At 37.3% G+C, this 20,170-nt stretch overlaps 2 protein-coding genes across 16 annotated transcripts in view; one reads left to right on the top strand and one right to left on the bottom strand.

Annotated features, from left to right (window-relative positions):
• Positions 1-20,170, top strand: part of LOC136103080 (dipeptidyl peptidase 4) — a 57,994-nt gene that overhangs the window by 35,009 nt on the left and 2,815 nt on the right. The window contains exons 24-28 of one of the 4 annotated variants that reach the window (XR_011739982.1): positions 2,919-2,991; positions 3,242-3,315; positions 4,182-5,272; positions 6,463-6,878; positions 9,348-11,882. Coding sequence is in view for 1 of the 4 variants with exons in the window: in XM_065840899.2 (XP_065696971.1) it covers positions 2,919-2,991; positions 3,242-3,315; positions 4,182-4,280 (246 nt within the window). In the remaining 3 variants the exon portion in view is untranslated. Of the gene's footprint in view, positions 1-2,918; positions 2,992-3,241; positions 3,316-4,181; positions 5,399-6,462; positions 11,883-20,170 lie in introns of those variants that run through there. The other 3 variants (XR_011739981.1, XR_011739983.1, XM_065840899.2) reach the window with 3 other exon arrangements.
• SLC4A10 (solute carrier family 4 member 10) overlaps positions 7,080-20,170 on the bottom strand; it is a 170,205-nt gene continuing 157,114 nt past the window's right edge. For 9 of the 12 annotated variants that reach the window (XM_071810968.1, XM_071810970.1, XM_065840562.2 and 6 more), the window contains 5 exons: positions 19,623-19,796; positions 18,850-18,972; positions 15,828-15,895; positions 14,076-14,192; positions 7,080-9,349 (listed from right to left, as the gene is read on the bottom strand). In XM_071810968.1, coding sequence (XP_071667069.1) covers positions 9,283-9,349; positions 14,076-14,192; positions 15,828-15,895; positions 18,850-18,972; positions 19,623-19,796 — 549 coding nt within the window. In that variant the 3' untranslated portion in view covers positions 7,080-9,282. Of the gene's footprint in view, positions 9,350-10,270; positions 10,297-14,075; positions 14,193-15,802; positions 15,896-18,849; positions 18,973-19,622; positions 19,797-20,170 lie in introns of those variants that run through there. The other 3 variants (XR_011739980.1, XM_071810969.1, XM_071810972.1) reach the window with 3 other exon arrangements.

The following is a 20,170-nucleotide window of genomic DNA, read 5'->3' as shown; positions in this document are numbered from 1 at the left end:
TGGCGCTGCACGCACACCTGCTTAGAGAAGATACATGCTGCCTGGTCCCTTCCTAATGCCCAGAGTATTCTTAACGACTGAATATATAGTCTCAAGAAACTATATATTTTGGCAAGTGGGGTACACCCCATCTTTTTATTACTGTGACATTAAATACCCTTTCTCAAGAGTCAGATCTGAGGGATGAATCGTGCTCCCCAAAGTTAGGCTAATTAGGTGTGATCAGTGCCTTTTAAGGTAGTTGTGAACTATTAAAAATGAGAGCTTTAAAAGAAAGGAGCAAGCATAGGTGGAGCTCCCAATACAAGTAATTGCGTGGCAATCCTAGGCTTGAATGGCAGAGAAGTTGCCCGCAAAGAAATGTCTCTGATGTAAAAGACTTGAGACTAAATCGGAGCAGAGCTCTAGAGGTCAGATGCAGTAGCCATGTAAAGCAGACTGAAGAGACTGTTCAACTTGTTGAGAAGATTATTTTGCAGTTCACTCTGAATTTGATATGCCTTTGGCAAGTGTTTGAAACAGTCATAGATTTGGCAATCTTTTTCTAGCAGATTTGAAATGTTCAGTCCTTAAGAACTGCTGCATCATTAGGTTATGCAAAACAGGGTACAATTTTGTAAATATGCCATCTTGTACTGATTTGACATTTGTTCTATTATCTGAGAATATGCTAAAGGGAGAGAGACCTTCAGTTTCAGCCAAACTTTAACTTGTTTGTGGAGTGCTGATAAAATGTTGACTGCTGTGTGATCTTTAGAAAAGCCAGTTACACTCAGCAGGGTCTAATTCTCAGTCCTTGCACATGTTGCCTTTTCAGAACCTTTGTCCTGGTGGTATAACTATGAAACAGAAGGGGAAATTGAGTTGTATTTATTTGGTGTCCACTTGAGGTTTGTTCAGCTAATATAGCTGTTGCTTTGTGCTTTCACTGTGCCTAACTTGAGATTGCTCCTTATCTTGCAACCTTCTTTTTTTGGCAGAAGTACAGTGTCCTTAAAGCCTGTTTTAGGGAAGAGTCTCTTCATCTTGAGTACGGGTACAGCAAGTGAGACGTCACTTGCAAGTATAAAAAAATATTTGAGAAAGTATCTTGTTTGTGTGTTCCTTCTTTCTGAAGTATTTTACAAGTAGCACTACTTTGTTTAATGCTTGGAGGGACAGAATAGTGACACCGTTTTTCTAAAACTGCTTGTGGAAAGTCACGTTCTCAGAAGTGTCGCTCAGGTCAGGCTTCAACTCAAAGTTTTCTGTCCCTTAAACCAACACTGATTTGCTGGAAGAAAGCTTATGGTGCCCACCTGTCAAGTTTCCCTCTGTACATGTAGCAAATGGTACACTCTATCTTGCTTGGTTCCTTTTTTTTTTCCCCTCTCCTACTGACTACTGTACCAGTGCTCCTCACTGAATCAAAGTCCTCTCTCCAGATTTTGGCACTCGTAACTATCTCTTCTCACTCCATGACAAACTTGTTTCAATGGATAGAGCTGATTTTTCCAGTGTGCATGGGGCTTTGTATATTAGATGGAATTTCTGGTGCTCTGCGGCCTTGCACTATGAAAGGGAGGGTAATTGCAGTGTTATGGATTGGAGGTTGTGTTTTTCTCTCTGCTGAACTTGTTTTGTAAATTTGGTTCAATAACTACAAATAACTCGTGTCACTTATGTGAGGCTTGTGGTACACTATTCTGCCATTACAAAAGGAATTTAATATTTATTCTTGCTTTAAAGATTCATGAGTGTACAAGAGATATAAAGAAATTAGAACATGTCTGTGTCTTGGGAATACCATGTATTGGACTTTTTGGGGGTACTAAATGGAAATCACTGTGCAAGGATCTAGCCTTAATACAAGATGGGGAAGAAAAACACCACATTATTTTGTTCCTAATTTTACGTTTTTTTTCCTTGCCATAGTAACTTTTAAGTTGCTGTAATATAGAGAAAACTTCTGCAGGAATTCAGCAGAGAACCCCTGTAATGTTGCTAAAGAAGGAAATTTAATTCAGTGTATTTTTGTCCCATTATGCTCGTTGTCTTATCAGGCCTAAAACATCTTGTTTCTTGTCCCTTCTTCCCACTCTCCTGGCAGAGCACTAACCTGTTCCAGTTCCTTGCCCACATTGAAGGACTTATGTGCAATCTTTACTTGCCTCATTCTTTAGTACCTAGTCACAGTAGCAAGTCAGGTGGTTTGTATGTTCTAGGGAATATTTTGTTACTGTTTTTTAGTTTTTTGATTAATCTTAGTTGCTGATTTTTTTTTTTTTTTAATTGCGATATTGTGTTTCAATTCCCAAAATGTAGCTTGACCTCTACTTGTAGATTTGGTTTATGGATTTTTCCCTTTAGGTATTTCTCTGTCATATGTGGGGGAGAGAATTGTTTTAAACTTCTTGTCAGCCGTTTTCACCTGAGACTGATGAAATGGTAGCTCTGTTGACTTCCCTACAGGTAAACCAGTGTACATTTTGGTGGGGAAGATAACACATGTATTCTCTGCAATATCTGCTCTTTGCTATTGTAGGGTGCACTGTTCCCATGGCAACATTTTTTAACTTGTCTGCCGTCGCACAGGAAACCTGTGGCAAGTGGTGTGCTGCAGGCTAACAACATGTTAGCAACGCATTAAATGTGTATCTCACTCACAAAACTCTTCCCCTCTGGAATTGCATGTTACTTTGCAGACGTAACCCTTGGTCGTAATGGCAGACTGGTTCAAAAGGGTTTGAGTGCGAGCACCGTGCTGTTGGACATGTGAACATGCTACTGGGGGGTGCAGGGATGGTGGGGGAGCAGTAGTGGTTTTTAGCTGAAGGACCTAGACTCTGTCAGCAGGAATCAAAGTCAGTAGGCAGCAAATCATCTTCTAATAACTAGCACCGTTTTTCTATTTTTTTTTTCCTTTTCTTTAATTTCAGAGTTCAACAGTAATGGCCAGAGCTGAAAAATTCAAGGAAGTTGAATATCTCCTTATTCATGGAACAGCAGATGGTGAGTTGCAGTTAATTAGACATTTTAGTATTACAGGCAGGTTCGCAATTCTACTACTAACAAAACAAAAGCACGAAGGGGCAAGGCTGTTACATTTCCATCAATAAAATAATACTGCTTTCTGCAACTAATTTGTGTTTCAGTTAGCAGTGCTGGTGAGTCTTCTGTGTTCTTTGTTTTGCTTTTCCCCCAGAGTAGTACAGAAGCAATTTTTTGTTTACCTTTTTCCTCTTTTTCTTCCACTTTTCAGATAATGTTCACTTTCAGCAAGCAGCACAGATTTCCAAAGCTCTTGTTGATGCTGAAGTGGATTTTCAGGCAATGGTAGGGTTCTGTTTCGTTTATTATCATACAAATGGGTTTGTATTATGAGAATAATAGCAAAAGCTTCCTGTTGTTAGGTATAAATCAATTGCCACCTTAAATCAAAGTTCACATACTTGCATTTCATGTTCAGATACTGAAATTTTAACATAACACACCCCTGTATCTTCTGTACAAGAAAAAAATGTAAAGCAACTCCTTCTCCTATTTGATACTGTTTACCTAATATTTCACTTTGTTAATTTTTTGGTGTTCTCAGCTACACAGCCAAACCAATCCCAATCTTTGCATATATTCAAAGTCCAATGAATAGTATCTTACAGATAGGATACAAGGAAAGGTTAACTTCACCCAAGTCCAAAATAACCTGCCCATCACATTTGGTGTTTCTTTATTGAACTTGTAAGATGGGTAGTTATTTGCCCCTGCTTATGCTGTACATGGGAACTCTCAGACTAAGGTGCAAGCTCTTCCTTTTGTACCTTCTCCCAGCCCCATCAAAGGAAGCTAAATGCACTACTACATGTTTGTCCTTCAACCAAACTTGCAGGCCTTACAGGGTGCAGAGACCAGGCACCACTCTAAACTGAGAACTGCATCTGCCCTCCATGTGGACATGCCACAGATTCATTTTGTACTTCAGCATGAAGAGATGGTGTAGCCCACACACCAAGCAGGGCAACAGCATCATAGCAGTGTCCTACCACCATCATGTCTTTGCCTCCATGCTGAATTAGCTTCAGGCTGAATTAGCTTCGTGCTGGGATAACTTTAAATGGCTGCAAATGTTTTTATGACTGTCATATTTGATTATATCATTTAGATGTAGCTAGAAATAACATTCTCTGTATTTTTCTTTCCCACAGTGGTATACTGACGAAGGCCACAGCATCACCGGTCAAGCACATAAGCATTTGTATACCCATATGAGCCATTTCATAAAGCAGTGTTTCTCACTCCCTTAGCACCAGCATTTCATTGTTAGTGACGGTACTTCTCCACAAAACGCTCCAGCTAATGTACACTGAGCTAGCATAAACTTTTATGAATCAAGATAAGGGTTGGCTCTTGGGATACCTGTGTACACCATGAAACACCAGTCTTTGGAATTATTTCTGTTGCTAAGCAACGGTTGCATTTTTATTGATTGTGTTTAATCAGGTCTTGACATCACCAGAATGTAGGTATGTTGCAGACTTCTAGAAAGCATAGTACTTGCTTAAATCAGTACTTTCTGATATTTCAGTCTAAAAGTGTAACAGTCCAGGTTTTGTGTTGGGGTAATGAATAATGAGAACATCACAGAGGAACCAATGTGGAGATCAGTTCAGCGATAAAATAATAATGTTTAAAAAAAATTAACCCTCTGATCATTTATGTGAAAATATTGATAAAACTTTAAACAGATATTGCAGAAATTAGCTGATGCTTTATCAATTTTTGTGTCAGGAATACTGGAACATTAGTATTTTCTATGTAGTATGAAACACTTTGTTTACAGTAGTTCCTTGAGTTAGTATTTTGGATTACAATTATAGAAGTCTTGTGAGGAAAGCATGTAACCAGCTTTCACAAGATTTTGAATGATACCTACTCCAACCAATGACACTGAATTTCTTTGTTTCCTATCATATTAGTGGGGATTTTTTTGCTTACTTTATAGTCAAAAACGCTGCTACTGTGGGAAGCTGCTCTGTTAGAATCTTATCTGGGAATGCTAGCAGCCCTCTATTGTTTCTCTGTGGGACAGAAAATATATATATTTTTTTTTTTTTTTAGCAGTTTCTTATTTAGCAATGCATAGGATATATTCTTTGCACTCAAAACTTTACAATGCAATCTAGCAGTTACTTAAAGCAAGGGCTGAACTGTAACACTCATGTGAACGTGCTATTTAGCAAACCTGCTTTTCCTTGCAGCTTATCAGTAAACTTCAGCTTTATCTTCTGCACTCCAGGTAGGCTTTCTCTAGCTTGAAGATAAGATTTGTTTTCTTAATCTCACATAGATAGAAAAGATGCAATCTGCTTGTATGAGAAACTGTGCTGCTTTGAAATAATAAAGATACTAAGTTATGAAAGGATGTATAGTCTGTATAATTGAAAATGCTGCTCAAGGAATGAACTAGAATTTTACAGAAGTCCATGAAGACTTACAGTGAAATTTCTTCTTTTGTTTAATGGTATCCTGTAATGGAGTGTGACATGATTATCTAAGGCTTTCTTGATATTACATGCCAGCATGTGATTATGGATGTATTGGGGGTTATTAGTGACAATAGGTGTGAATGAAAAAGTATTCATATGGACCAGTGAGGGATGAGGGAGAATGTCAAGACAGTTTATGCAGGTTGTTCTTAAATGAGATGGAAAAATAAGGTATTGGTTTCACAAACAAACAAAAAACTCCTGGACTTGCAAAGTAAGTTTTTTTGGGAAAAAAAATGGAGATGGATATTACAAATATAATCTTGGGCTAAATTTGTTAGTGGCTCTAATGTACACGGGCACCACTTTTGAAGCTCTGTCAGATACAGGCTGTCAGCTGTCTGCAAGAGGTTATAGTATCCACAGCTCTGATTCTTTTGACTTATGGGAAAGAAGCATCAATCAGTATAATGGTAGATCACAGCAATGCAGATAGGTTATAAAAAAATTTGAGCATTAAGAACTTATGGATGGCTTCCATATGCAAGGGGAAAATAGTGTTGTGGTTTTTTTGGGTGTTTTTTTTTCAATGTTATCACTCACAGTGTCATACAGACAAAAAAAGTATTTCTATAATCCAAAAGCTACGTTAACTAGGCTCTCATTGAAGAACTGCAAGTATTCCTTCAATGTAATCAGAGTAACATTCTAAATAAAACTAAAGTTTATATAGTCTGGATAAGTAAGTCTTTAAAGATGCAGTTCTTTGTGTCTGACCTACCTTACTAATGCTGGCATCTCACTGGGAAACTCTTCTGTACTCTGAATAGATAGTCATGTTTTAACTGTCTGATATGAGGCAGAACAAAGTACAATTATAGTTCTTTGTCTGGAAAGCACCTTCTAAGATATGCTGCTAATAGAGCATGATGCAACTGTAAAAAAAAATTATTTCTATAGTAATATAAACATATTTAGTGTCTCATTTTCTTTCTGGTAGATCTCAGCTCCAAAAATAATGCAGACGATAGAGCTGCCTCAGGGAACTGACAACTTACTTGAAAGGCATGAGCACAGCTAAATGCCTGAAACAGCTGCCACAGAAGAAATCCAGCTCCTCTCACGAGTGTGCAAAGGTAGCACTAGGAACTGGATGTGCTGAAGTAGTGCCACAGGCTGGAGTTAGGCATTTACCCATTACCTTTCTTTCTCTGAAAGCAGAAGCTCCCACGACAACAGAAGGCTGAGCTGCTCTTCAACTCTTAGACATTTAAAATACTGTAGCACTGAGGAAGTTTAAATTGTATGACCTTACCTACTGAACTGTAAAAAGGTCCAACTACCGCTGCCTGGCCTGCATCATCTCTCCTAGGAGCGAGAGGAACCAACTTGGGACCCACTCTCTTCCTGGCACAGGTCAGTGATGTGCTGTTGGCACCAGCATCAACCACACACCTATAGCATTGCACGTTTCCATGAGATTCCCATTGGAAATGGAGCAGGACAGGGCTCTACAATTAATTTGTGCAATATATTCAAGTGTCAGGTAGCCATTTAAAATCTGTACCATAGTGCAAGTTTGTTCTGGGTTTTGCAGTGCAAAAATAACATTGAAAATTAGTTAGGATAAATATTTATTTTCACATAACATTTCTTAATTGTGAAAAACACAATAGTCTATTCACATGTACACATAAACTTTTGTAATAAATTACATCCAAGAAATTGAGTAATTTTGACTAGGAATATGAAATTAGAAGTAAATATAGCACTACATTTGCTTTATATTGTGTGTGATTTCAGAATGTTAAGATTAACGTTGGAATAGCATTTAAATTCACACAAGAACAGAGTGACTGTTTTAAAATAAAACCACTCTGAAATACTGAACGGAAATACAGAATGCCATTGAATACACTGATTTCTTAATATTCTAAGAGTTGGTCAAGTGAAACTAATACATTTTGATTGTATACATGATCTGTAACAAAGTCAGCAACATATTAAAACACCACCAGGCTGCTTTCAGGACAAATCAGTATTGAACTTCTATACTAACCTTGAAACAATTGGAATCTTACAGTTTATCATCAAGTACACAAAACAAAGCATTTAACCTTAATGCATCAGCATTTTTTTCCTAAATTTACAAATACAAACATTAAATTAAATGTAAATCCTTCTTTGTGTCCATTAGATTATTTTTCTTTCATAAAAATGGCCTTCAATGGGCTTTTGATAATGCCAAGTCAAATTTAGAACAGTGGCCCTATTAGTTTGCAGCAAAATACACTTACAATTTATGGCTAAAGTAGTAAAATATACACACACACAGAAACATTAGGAGGAATACTTTAAACGCGCTGGAAATGAAGAGTTGTTCGCATGAGGTCTATGGAAAGATTATCATCATATTCTGGAAAGCTGGGGAATGTTAGAGCCCTGTAGATGAGTTGTTACAAAGATTACAAGACTTTGTAGGATTCTAAGTAATAGTGTAATAATGAGAGTTCTCATTTAAAACTTTATCTTAAAATCAGTGAATTTCAAAGAATTATGCTCTGCATCTCCATTTCAATACCTAATCTTGCAGTCCTTGTTTTACACAAAAGACCAGCTTGAGGGATCAGGCAGTAACAAAATCCATTATGAAAAATTTCTTTGTAATGGCTTTAGAGCCACATTTTACTTTGCAGTATTGTTTTTATCTTTTGATCAATATGTACTTGATGGAATAGTGAAGAGCTGTAACAAAAGTAACAGCAGGATAGCCATTTAAGTATTATACACAATTTATCTCTGAAATCAGGTTTACAGTTGTTAGTAGAGAGAGGACAATATAAATATGCCCTTTATGTGGCTGTATTTTAGGCAATAAAGAAGAAAATCACTGGGCAGGTGGTATAACTGCACATGGGGCAGAGTTTGTATCTACACATTTTCCCTATCATAAAATAGTAGCTCGATTAAGGGCACAATGCAGTTGTTTGGCCTACCACAGCAACATTCATACAATACCAGACAAGGTATTGTAATCACAGATTGCATTTTAAGAAATACCATACCCATATTTCACATCAAAGGATGTGGTGGTGTTTTTTCAACCAAGGTGAGAGAATGTTTTAATATATATTTTTAACATATATTTGTGTGTATATATATATATATATATGACTGTTCCAGTTACATAAAAATTTGAATATTAAATACACTGTATTAAATCAAGGGAAACTTCACAAATACAGAATCTGACCCTGCAATCCTCATTGCAAGCGTAATCCATGACTTCAAAAGGACAGCTTGAGGAGGAAAGGATTATCCTTGTTAGTTTGTTCACAGGGTCAGATCAGTTGTTACTTTAAAAACTTCTTTAATGTTTGCTTGTCAGTTTGGGTCTCCTGAAATAATTTACTTGAGTTAGGTCATATTTAAAAAAAAAAATCGGAACACGTTTTTCAAGTTCATCTTGAATGAAGATTATTAAGTATTCTCACACAGAAAATATAGCAAAATACAGTACAAATCTATTAACAGGAAAGTTGAATTTGAAAGAAACTGCTTGCTAAATTTATGATATGAATACTGATAAATGGCCAATATCAGCAAAGAATATGAAGTTTTTTTGCATTGGCTACTGCAGACTTTTACACAGACACTAGACAATGTAGACATTTAGACAAGGTGAAATTAGACAAATATTGCACTACATTACCTGTGCTAGTTTGAGATGAAAGACAAAAGTTACAATGTCAACTCATTTATATTTAGTGGTTGTGGCACTCCTTTCATTCTTTTGTAAAAAAATCAATTGAAGAACAAGTCATAGACAAGTCTCCCGGTCAACACCTTTCCCTGAGTCAGCTTTCTTCTCTTTTCTGATTTCAGCGCTAGGAAAAGAAGGGAAAAAAAAAAAAAAAGAGTTACAGCAGAACTATCATATCTATTAATGACTTGCCTGAAAACCCAACATTGCACTGATACTTAATTTTTCATGCTGCATGGCACAAACTGGGAAGCAAGTGAAAGTTTCTGTGCTGCATGATGCGGAAGACATCAGCCAGCATTTTAGTGACGAGGTAGGTAAAGAACTGAAGATATACAGACAGACAAGTCAGCCAGCATGCAAGCAAAGATAGCCAATTTTTTTTTTTTTTGCAAATACAACTGTTAATTGATTAAATAATGGTAATGGGACAGTTCTTGGAGAATACCAGCATTTTCTTAATGAGACAAATGAGGTCACAATAAGTATTTCTTATCTTTAAAATGCATTCTGTTGCTCATTGTACATTTAGAAGGAATGTTTCTGAAGCCAATTTTCAACTATCGTTTGGCTCTCAGTCTTGAATGGGGAGAGCAGGTGAAGGCTGGGGGGATGGGGAGTGACAATATTCCCCATTTGGAGCTTAATACATACTTCCTCATGCATACATTATAAGGAGCTAACTTAAAAAAAAGAAAAGAAAAGAAAAAAAGCCTGAAAAATCACACAAAAGCCATATCTCTAAGAACTCTGAAGCAGAGTTCAAATTTGGATTCAGCTTTTTTCCGGTTAAAACACTGTTGGTTTGCCTGCAGAAAGCAATACGTGTGCAAAGCAGATGATTTTTTTTTTTTTTTTTTGTGAGGAGTGTCCTAATTTACAACAGCGTAAATAAATAAGCCATGTTCTTGCAATGAGTTTCAATCACACTATGAAAATGCAGAGGCTTCCACAACACGGGCAAATCAAGCCTTCAACAAAGAGTGGCAGGGTATCTAAAAAAAGATGGTTCCGAGAACAAACCTGTATCAAGCACATAACCTACCAGGTTTCATGGGAGTAATTCCTTAACTAGAATGAATGAGAAATAGGCTGAGTTACATAACGCTTAAAGAAAGCAAGATCAATTCTCAAATTCTTAAGGTGATTCATGCACAATTTTATAATCAACTGACATTTTTCTTCACATAAAAATTGCTTTAAGGATACAATTCAGTTCAGCCAAATCTTACTTCCATGCCTATGGCAGCTTCCAGAGGTGTTAATGGAAATAGCTAAAGAATACCAACTTCTGCCACTTCAACTGCCAAATCCGTCACCTTCTGTAGAAGTGATAGAATTGAGTATGTTACAGTTTCTGCACACAAAGGGTATGCAAACAAATTCCTGGGGGGTGAATTTAAAGTGCAGCAGTACAGCAGGCAGAGTGTTACCTGTTCTTAGTAAAAGCAAACACTGAGGATATGTTGTATGCCTTACAGTCTATAATATTTCCACGTTTTAGGTGCCTCTGTGATACCAGGAAATTCTTCTTTCTATTTAGGATCCACATCTCTGAGCATCTCCTGCAGATGTGGGCTTTAATGCCTTGAGAAATTTGGGGGGGAAAAAAAAAAAAAGGACAAGTGCAGTCTTTTACCAGTAAAACACATAACTGGTGGATCTGTAAGGGACTTGGAGCTCTCTTCCTCCCTACCAAGGGAGTAGTCTAACAAGCCTGATAAGGAAGGCTTGGGATGTAGGATTCACATATATTCAGGTAGAGAAGGGAATTCCCACCATCTACAAATTGATAGATGCCTCTTTCTCCTATACTTAAAAAGAACAGCTAGGACTGCCTTCTATACATGGACAGGTCTTCTGCATAGATTTTGAGATTGCTATCTGAAGCACTTAATATTTCAAGCAAAGACACGGAGGGCTATGTTTCAGAGAGGTGCCATGGTGTTCCATTCTACAAGACAGACTCAAAAGCAGACCTTTAGGTCCCTATGAATTTTAGTAACAAAAAATTAAGGTTGGAAAATTGTAAAGTTCAGGTGCCTCTATGGTTAGGCAGCAGTTGATGAAGTAAATCTCATTTAAGTCCCCTCTTTAAACACTTAAATACCCTTACAAGTCTGTAATGTATGAACTGTCACACACTATATTCACAGATCCAGGGGCAGGGCAGAGCATACGATAGGTATTATCCACTTATAAGGTTGAGAAGTCACTTGTATAAACCCTTCCTGCCTAAGATCTCTCTTGGGAGATGATCTTAGTTTATTATTAGTCAGTCTTTCATCAGTCAGATCAACTCAGTATTTAATTAGTATGAAGAACTTCCAGATTTTATGTGTTCCAGAAATGACCCTGTGTTGTTAATTGATCAGTGCCTTACATAACAATCATTACATGAAAACATAGTACAGTATCACAATTTCATTATCCCCATTTAATAATATTTTGGGACATCATTAGTACAAGAAAGTAGACCTGACACAGGGAAAGGAATGCTAAACACTTTTGTAGTTGAACTTCAAAAGGCATCAGTAAAATTAATTCCAAAACAACCTGATTTTTTTTTTCCCCCTATGGTAAGATACCCTTCACTGAAAGGAATTGTGTAATGTGATATTGGTGATCATTTGCAAAAATTAACCTTATATCTGCAACCATTCCAAGCTTTGTATTTTCTCAGTACTTACCTAGGATTGAATTAAATCTTCATGAATGATACATGCATTTAAGAATATAATGTTTCTTTAGCTCTGTCTCTAATATGATTTAAGATTAGCATTGTCTATGGTTTTGCTTATGAGAAAGCAAGCCTTCCAGGTTTAAAGTTCTTTGAATCTACTTCTGTCTGGGGACCTGAGAGAAGCTACAGCACATGAAAAAGCAGGATTTCAGATTGTTTAAGAGGTTGTTCCTTTAGAACATGACACACTCCAAACCATAAAACTTGTGATCCCTCAGTTCCTTTTCACCTGAGTCTTTGTTTTCATGAGCAAAGATACAAGAACACATTGTAAATGAGCTCATTAGAAAATTAGTTTCTATTTTCCTGCAGAGGAAAGGCCAAATCATATTTTATCAATGTTGTCTGAGCCGCAGTTTACATGGATGCTCTTTTCTCAAAGGATCTTTGAAAATTTCAGGTATTTTAACACAGAAATTTCAAATTTTTAATTAAGACATTTTAGATTCCTATTTGAAATGCCTTTTCATTCTGTCTCCCCAAAAACAAGTCAAGTCTTGACAGGTGGGCCTGTGCAAACCTCATGAATTTCAACAAGGCCAAGTGCAAGGTCCTGTGCATGGGTCAGGGCAATCCCAAGCACAAATAACAGGATGGATGAAGAATGGATTAGAGAGCAGCCCTGAGGAGAAGGACTTGGGGTTGTGGGTTGATGAGAAGCTTAACGTAACCCAGCAATGTGCACGTGCAGCCCAGAAAGCCAACTGTAACCCGGGCTGCATCAAAAGAAGCATCACCAGCAGGTCAAGGGAGGTGATTCTCCCCCTCTGCTCCACTCTTGTGACACCTGTAGTACTGCATGCAGCTCTGGGACTCCCAGGATAAGGAGGACATGGACCTGTTGGAGTGACTCCAGAGGAGGGTCACAAAGATGATCAGAGGCCTGGAGCAACTCTCCTATGGAGACAAGCTGAGAGAGCTGGGATTGTTTTAGCCTAGAGAAGGCTCTGGGTAGACCTTACAGCAGCCTTCCAGTACCTAAAGGGGGCCTACAAGAAACCTGGAGAGGGACTTTTTACAAGGGCATGTAGTGCTAGGACAAGGGGTAATGGCTTTAAACTGAAAGAGGGTAGATTTAGATCAGATGAAAGGAAGAAATTCTTCCCCATGAGGGTGGTGAGGCATTGGAACAGGCTGCCCAGAGAAGCTGTGGATTCCCCATCCCTGAAAGTGTTCAAGGCCAGTCTGGATGGGGCTTTGAGCAACCTGGTCTACTGGAAGATGTCCTCGTCCATAGCAGGGGAGTTGGGACTAGATGATCTTTAAGGTCACTTCAAATCTAAACCATGCTATGTTTCTAAGTCATTCGGGTTCCTAAGTGACAGCATTTTGAATTGGAAGACACAGTCAAGGAAAATACTAGGGGACAGAGTCTTACCTTTGGGGAATGAGCTTCTACAGTGATTAGGAAGGGGAGTTTATGACAAAAATGTGATAAGAAACAATTAAGTAGAAAATAGTTAAATTAAAAATGTATGGAAACAGAGCAAAATTTCTCTTACAATCACACTGTGCTTGTATTTAATATTTTCTTATTCCCCAAACAACTCTGTAGCACAGATAAAACATTGTTTCATTTTCCATTTGTCTGGACCGAAATTTATGTGTTTAACTGTTTTGAGTACAAGTGAAGTAGGCAGAAAAATGAAAAGAAGTGATGCAATCTTAAAATTATTTTCACTCCAATTATTAGTAGATTGCATTCAGAGTACTGGGCTCTTCATACAGATTTTTCCAGAGCAGTGATGACCACTTCTTTTCCAAGAGGAAAGACCAAAAGCAAGCAGAACACAAACAGCTGTTGTGCAATATCCAGGTGTAGGCTGGTGGTTCATTACACAAGCATCAGGCATGCTCAACTTCATTTTCCACTGTAGCATAACTAAGTAGCATGCAAATATTTGTGATTGTTTGGTTTTTTTAAATAAACATACATAGTGAATTTTTGTTTAGAGCTCAGAATATTATGACTGGACATTAATAAAAGGAAACCTCAAGAAATAAAACTGCAAGGTGCTAGAAATCTTTCTAATACCTAGTAAAATATTCTAATATTGGTTGACACCAATATATAAAGTACAATGCAATTAAAAAAAAAAATCAAAACCTTTTAGAAGGAAAGCTTGACTCCTTATCTTTTGCATTCTCTGAAGATATCAATAATGTCTTCCACACAGCAGTTTTTGCCATTTCATCAGAAATGTTTATCACAGATGGGTCATCTCTACGGAAGAGCAAAGTAAATACACAATAAAACAATGAGCAATCAATCTTTGTTACTTATTAACACTACACATGTCCTTGAAAACTGACAGCAATGACAATAAGTGCAATCTAAGTTAAGAAATTATGTTAAACTTCAAAAATCTTGAACAGTGATTTACATGTTCTCTTAAAACATCTTAGCACTTTTCTGGTATTTTCCTTCTCCAACAGCATTAATCACAGTAACATCAATAAAATATATTGTCATTTCCAACTAACACAGAGAGAAAAATAAGGAACTGTGAAATTAAATATTGCCCAAGATATCACAGCATGCCAGTGGCATAGTTGGATTAAACAATAATCCTAAGAGCTCCTAAGAGTTCTCCAAATACTTATGCTCTGAAACTCCACCTGCTTTTCCAACTGTTTTAAAAGCAATCAAAAACCTTGACAAAGTCAAATATTCAAGAGATTTAATAAAAATGGCCCAATTAAACAAGCTAATCAGTAAGTTCAAGCAGCACTTTGTAGCCATTATGCCCATTATACCCACACTGCTCCAAATGTTTTAAGGGCCTGCCTGCACATTATTCCTGACTTCATGGTTTACGTCTGTCTTGACATCCAGTAAGCCCTCAGTAAACTTGTTTTCACAGTGTTTTGGGGAACCACTTTATCAATCAATGTCTTGACTCTTCTTTTTAGCTGTAGGACTGTGACCCTTACAGTACAGAAAGTCAGTTATTATCCAGGCAACTCTACCCAAGTAAACATGCCACAGATCAATACAGAACACACCTCAAGATAAATTAAGTATTGCTAATACAAAATAGAACAAAAAAGGATGGACAAAATAAGAAAAGAAGGAAAAAAAAAAATAAACAGACTCTTAGAAGCATGATGAATTGAAAGTAAAAAACAGCCTGGGATTTTTCAGACACAGGTATTTGCTGTAGGAGACAGTAGGGTAACTCTGTGCTGAAATATAAGAGGAGGCCACTGAGATGTGTTCCTAGAACTCAGCGTTAATGCAGAGGCTACTGTCAGTAGATATTTCAAATCTTTATTAAGAATAAACTTCCTGAAAACTGTGAATGAGTCCTTATGGGCTGGCCACGTGTATTACTATCTACAACACAGGTTTTCATGCTTTTTAAGTTGTGTCAACCCTTCATTATGCTTTACCTACCCTGCACAGCTCTTGATTCACTTATTACCTCACATAGATAGGACATCAATTAGAATGTTTTAAAATGTAATACTGTAAGAATCTCGTTTTTCTGGGGTGTGTTCAAAACTTTTCCTAGCTCCTTGCTAGCATTAGGGTAAAGGGTTTAACCTGCTCTACATCTTCCTTTTCACACTGTGCATGTCAGAAGCCAAGGTTCATTATGAATGACCTGATCCTGCCATCCTGCCCAAGGAAAACTTGAGCTACTGTGTCGTTTTCCTGGGGACTGTGGGATCACTTGGAAAGACGAGAAGATGGCTGAGCTTGTTAAATGCTGCAGTATGTGGTTCAGTTCACCTGTCTGTACTCTACTACCAGACAAACATCCTCCCAGCATTCAGTACACATTAAGGATAAATATTGTGGCATGTTTATTTTATTTAATTGCAACTCACCTAAAAGAGGAAAGGTATATTTTACCTGTAATGTCCTTCTAGTGGTAACTGAACAGTCCCTTCCTCTTCCATTGCTAACATACTTTGTTCTTCCTAGAAGGAAGGAATTTAGATGTGAGACAGGATGTGTTGTGAAAAGTGAAATGTATATACTTTAATCCTTTTCCCCCTTTTCTTAAATATTAAGTATTTATTTGAAGTTCTTAGACACTTTTCAGCTCTTAATTTAAATATTTGACGTTCCAAACCCTCTATTTTAAAATATGTATCTTCACTTAATTTTATTCTTCAATGTCAAATTGAGGAGACACTTTTTAACAATAAAGAAAGAGAAAAATTAGTAACAATGAGTGAGCAACTGTACAGTGAATTTTAAATATCATGCATAACAAGATATATACATTGCAATGTTAACATTCAAAAATTAAGGAAGCCAGAATTTAAATTTTCACTCACAGTTGTAACACTGATAGAGTTTTACTGCAGTGAAAAGTAGTGAAACAAGACACCAAAATTAGTTTTCACTTTAAAAGGGAAAAAACTTCTGTGAGTAACAGGAAGTGAAGAGAACTAGGATACATGTGTCCCAAAAATCTTTTTGTCAGTTATTTACTAATTTAGAAGATCTGTCTTACGGGGAGGGAAGAACAAAACAACACCCCTCTAGCACCATGTCCTGCCTGCAAGAACAAAGCAAAACAAGTCTGTTTCTCTCAGTCATCAGCTCAAGGCTCCACGGGAGGATTCTCAAGTCTCCCACCCCTGTTAGGTCAGGAAGTCAGCAGCCAGGAGGTTGAGGTGCCTTCACATGAATCTAACCATCAAATCCCACCCCAAACTGCTGCACTGTGTGTGTATGAGCGTAACAGACACCCACAGACCTCCACATGTTTCTTCCCTTTGTAACAGTTTACCCTGGTGCCTGTTAGGAAGTGTGAGCTGGCTCTCTCAAAAAGAGCAGCTTACCATTCTTTGGCAGATCACCCAAAACCCCACATGCATCACACACGTTGGTGAGCTGGTATTAGCTGGAAGAGCCAGTACCATTTTCCAAAGTAGTAGAATTTAAGCCCTCTCTGCACAGAAATTTGTTTCTTCTATGTTTTACTGTTACAATCATTTTAAAAGTCACAACATTTTTTTTTCTCCAAAGAAGTCACTTTGTTCATTCCTGTCTCAGAAAGACTTAATTGATTAACATCAAAGTGGCTTCCAAAGGGGGTCTGTGAGAGAAAGGCATATATAATATCCACTATAAATGTACAAAGCCTTGGAAAAACATGACCTAAAAATACAAAAAACAACTTAAGTGATGAAATTAGGATCCAATCAAATAAGTTTCAGATCTTGTCAACTATATTTCTGAATATTCTTGTGGGTAGAATAATTCTATTTTTAAAAGCCGTGTGATAGCAACTCTCCAATTAATTCCTTAGGCTACATGTCAGAAGTTTTATTACTAGTTAATTTTGTCATTTCCAGGCTTCACAGCTTCCTAAGTTTTTGACAGTTGAACAGTTTTAATAATAGCTCCAAATATTTAGAAATGCCAAAATATGCAAAAATAACCTCTCAAAATAGATGGTGAATGAAATAAAGTAACACCAGTAGATGTTCCCAGTTTTGTTTTTCTAATGCCATCCTATCAAGCATGGGAAGGAAAGCGACATATAACCAAAACATAAGGATAACAAGGACTTGTTTCCAATAAGCAGACCCACGAGAAGAGAGGGAGCTACCTTGGTTACTTTTCGTTACTCTCAATTCAGATGAAAACAGATATTGTGATGAAACAACTCTCTGGTCTGCTTTGATTCAAGGGGGAAAACAATGACTCACATATTTTAATTTCAGACTGGTAGCTTTACAGGCACATACTAAATAGTAAATAATCATGATAATGTTTATTACTTAGGTAAAACTTCTCCCCACAAAGATATCCTATGAAAGTATGTTGAATGTGCCAAAGAAAGCAAAGTTAGAGTTCTCCAGGTTTCACCTGAAGCAGTGGGTTGTCAAAGGTCACACAAGAATCCTAAAGGCAGGGAAATCTAGTTTTCATAGTTACATGTTCAAATTATTAGCTCGTCCTATTTCTACAAATAGACTTACCAATGGGAATCCTTAAACACACACCATTTCACTGGTCTCAGATCACATGTCAGGGCATCCCTAAGGATAAATTCCTGATTTACCCATGCACATTGTCTAGTTTTTGCAGTACCCTTGTACCACCAAAAGGCTATGTCTCACAGGTTCTGGGCTTTGCAGAGGTCTTCAGGGCACCTTAAAGGCCATATGTGCATTCCTGCCTAGAAGTGACCACAGCCTGCCAAAGCCATGTGGCATCATCTGCACCTTCACCTGCCACTGCCACCAGAGCCTCACACCATGCTATTAAAATGTGCTGGAGACTACCACTTAAAATAATCCAGCAGTAATCTATTCTACCTACTGCTCCTGCAGGTAGTGTTTCTCATCGAGACTTGTTTCTCATTTATTTGGGCCCAGTATTGATGTCCCCTAACAATTGACATTGATCATGTGGCTGATACCAGGGACAAAGGACAAAGACTTCCATCCCCTGCACATAAATTGACTTCCTACTCCCACAGTTTTGTATGATATTCAAACAAGTCATTCTTGAAGAAGCAGCTGGATGAAATTCTATAAAATAGATGCAAAACTGGTTAGAAAGCTACATGAGAAAGATCAGCATTTTGCTGTCAAAATATAGGAACGTTCTAAGAGGAAATGTGTAAGAATCTGTCCTGTATTTGTAAGAAATGATCTGAAATGCATGTTCTTTGAAAGGAGACAAGGAGTCCAGATCTGAAACAGTGAACTGGGTGGTAGTGCCTATGGCTGTGAGGAAAAGTCAGTGGGGCTGATTAAGAGGGGAAAGCAGCATCACCGACCTTTTCAATTAGCAAGTGGAAGTACATTGTTTCTGCAGTAGCAGGAGGAAACTGCTGGCCCAGAAAGTTAGAGGGACACTGCGCAGGGTTATGACTACACACCAAAAAAAACCTGAAATCACAACCCACCTCTTTCTCAGCATCCTCCAGTTTCTTTTTCTTGCTCTCAGGCATCAAATCATCTAACCAACTGAGCTCCCGTTTAGTAAAAAAGAAATCCATGAGTTTTCGGACAAATACCAAGGCTAGGACCTGTAAAGGTATTAATTTAAAGAATTAGGAAATTAAGCAAATAAAACTGACAAACACACTTGTAGGGGGAAACTTTCAAAGGTGACCACAGTTTACATCTAGAATTCTATTATTTAATTTGGATACGCCAACAGCTGGTCTTACTTTGTTCAGAAGAAGTATGGCATGAAGCATATAACAATCACTGTGGTCAGTAGATATCTTTTATTTTCAACTAGTGAGATAATCAGAGCGAGCTCACTTAAGCAGCAGAATAGATTTTTCTTTTATTCCCAGCAAGACACAGTAAAGCTCCTCAGCACAATCAATAATCTCTCTTAATGAGTGAATGTTCTTTCTGTAATATCATTAAGCACCACTCCTTAAAAAAAAAAGCATGCAATAAATTTAAAAAAATTTCAAGTGAATAATTTTGCATAGAAGAATACAGAGCTGGGCTATCCACACATATAAATAGAGCGCAACCTAGACTCAAACTAGAGGTTATGTGCAGAAGTTTTTCTTACTTAATACAGTATGAATTGTCCTTGAATACTGAATCAAAGCAATATTGTAATTACCAGCCCCCAAATTATTATTTTTCTTCAATAACAACTATCGACAAGTGACAAGACAAGGGATTTTTAGAAGAAATAAAAAATATTTCATACCATCATAGGAAAGACAATGGCAGCTCTTGAGACCTTTATAATCCACAGAAGCACAAGACAACTCAGCTGAATTATAGTGAAGAGATGGACCTTTCTAAGAGGAACATGCCTCAGATAAATAAAATCTGGCTGATGCTTTGCAGGCATCCAGAATAACTTTATCCTGTCAAAAAGCTGAAAGAAATTTTTAAAAGTTTGAATCAAAATGAGCTGTAGGATCATTAATGTGGACATTTACATGCTGCCTAAGAATCTGGCTTGTTACTCTAAAGGCAAAAACTGTGTGGAAGTTCAGGGGCATGAAAAAGGACTACCTCGGTTTACAATCTACACCAGTCCAATGGTGGTAAAGGACTCATCTTCTCTCCACTTGAGTCACCAGAGTAAGAATGAGAATTGTATTATTTAAGTAAAGTTTAATTATTTCATTAGTCATACTTCTTAAGTTCATTTCAATTTTCATACAGATTTGTCTACCTAGGTATTTCTATTGCAGATGTGCTGAGATATTGGATTCTGCTGAAAGACAATCTGCATGGTCACACTCC

This window comes from Patagioenas fasciata, chromosome 7 (genome assembly GCF_037038585.1).
Source record: "Patagioenas fasciata isolate bPatFas1 chromosome 7, bPatFas1.hap1, whole genome shotgun sequence".
Taxonomy (NCBI): domain Eukaryota; kingdom Metazoa; phylum Chordata; class Aves; order Columbiformes; family Columbidae; genus Patagioenas; species Patagioenas fasciata.
The sequence above is the reverse complement of the archived record's forward strand: the minus strand, read 5'-3'. Positions and strand labels throughout refer to the sequence as shown.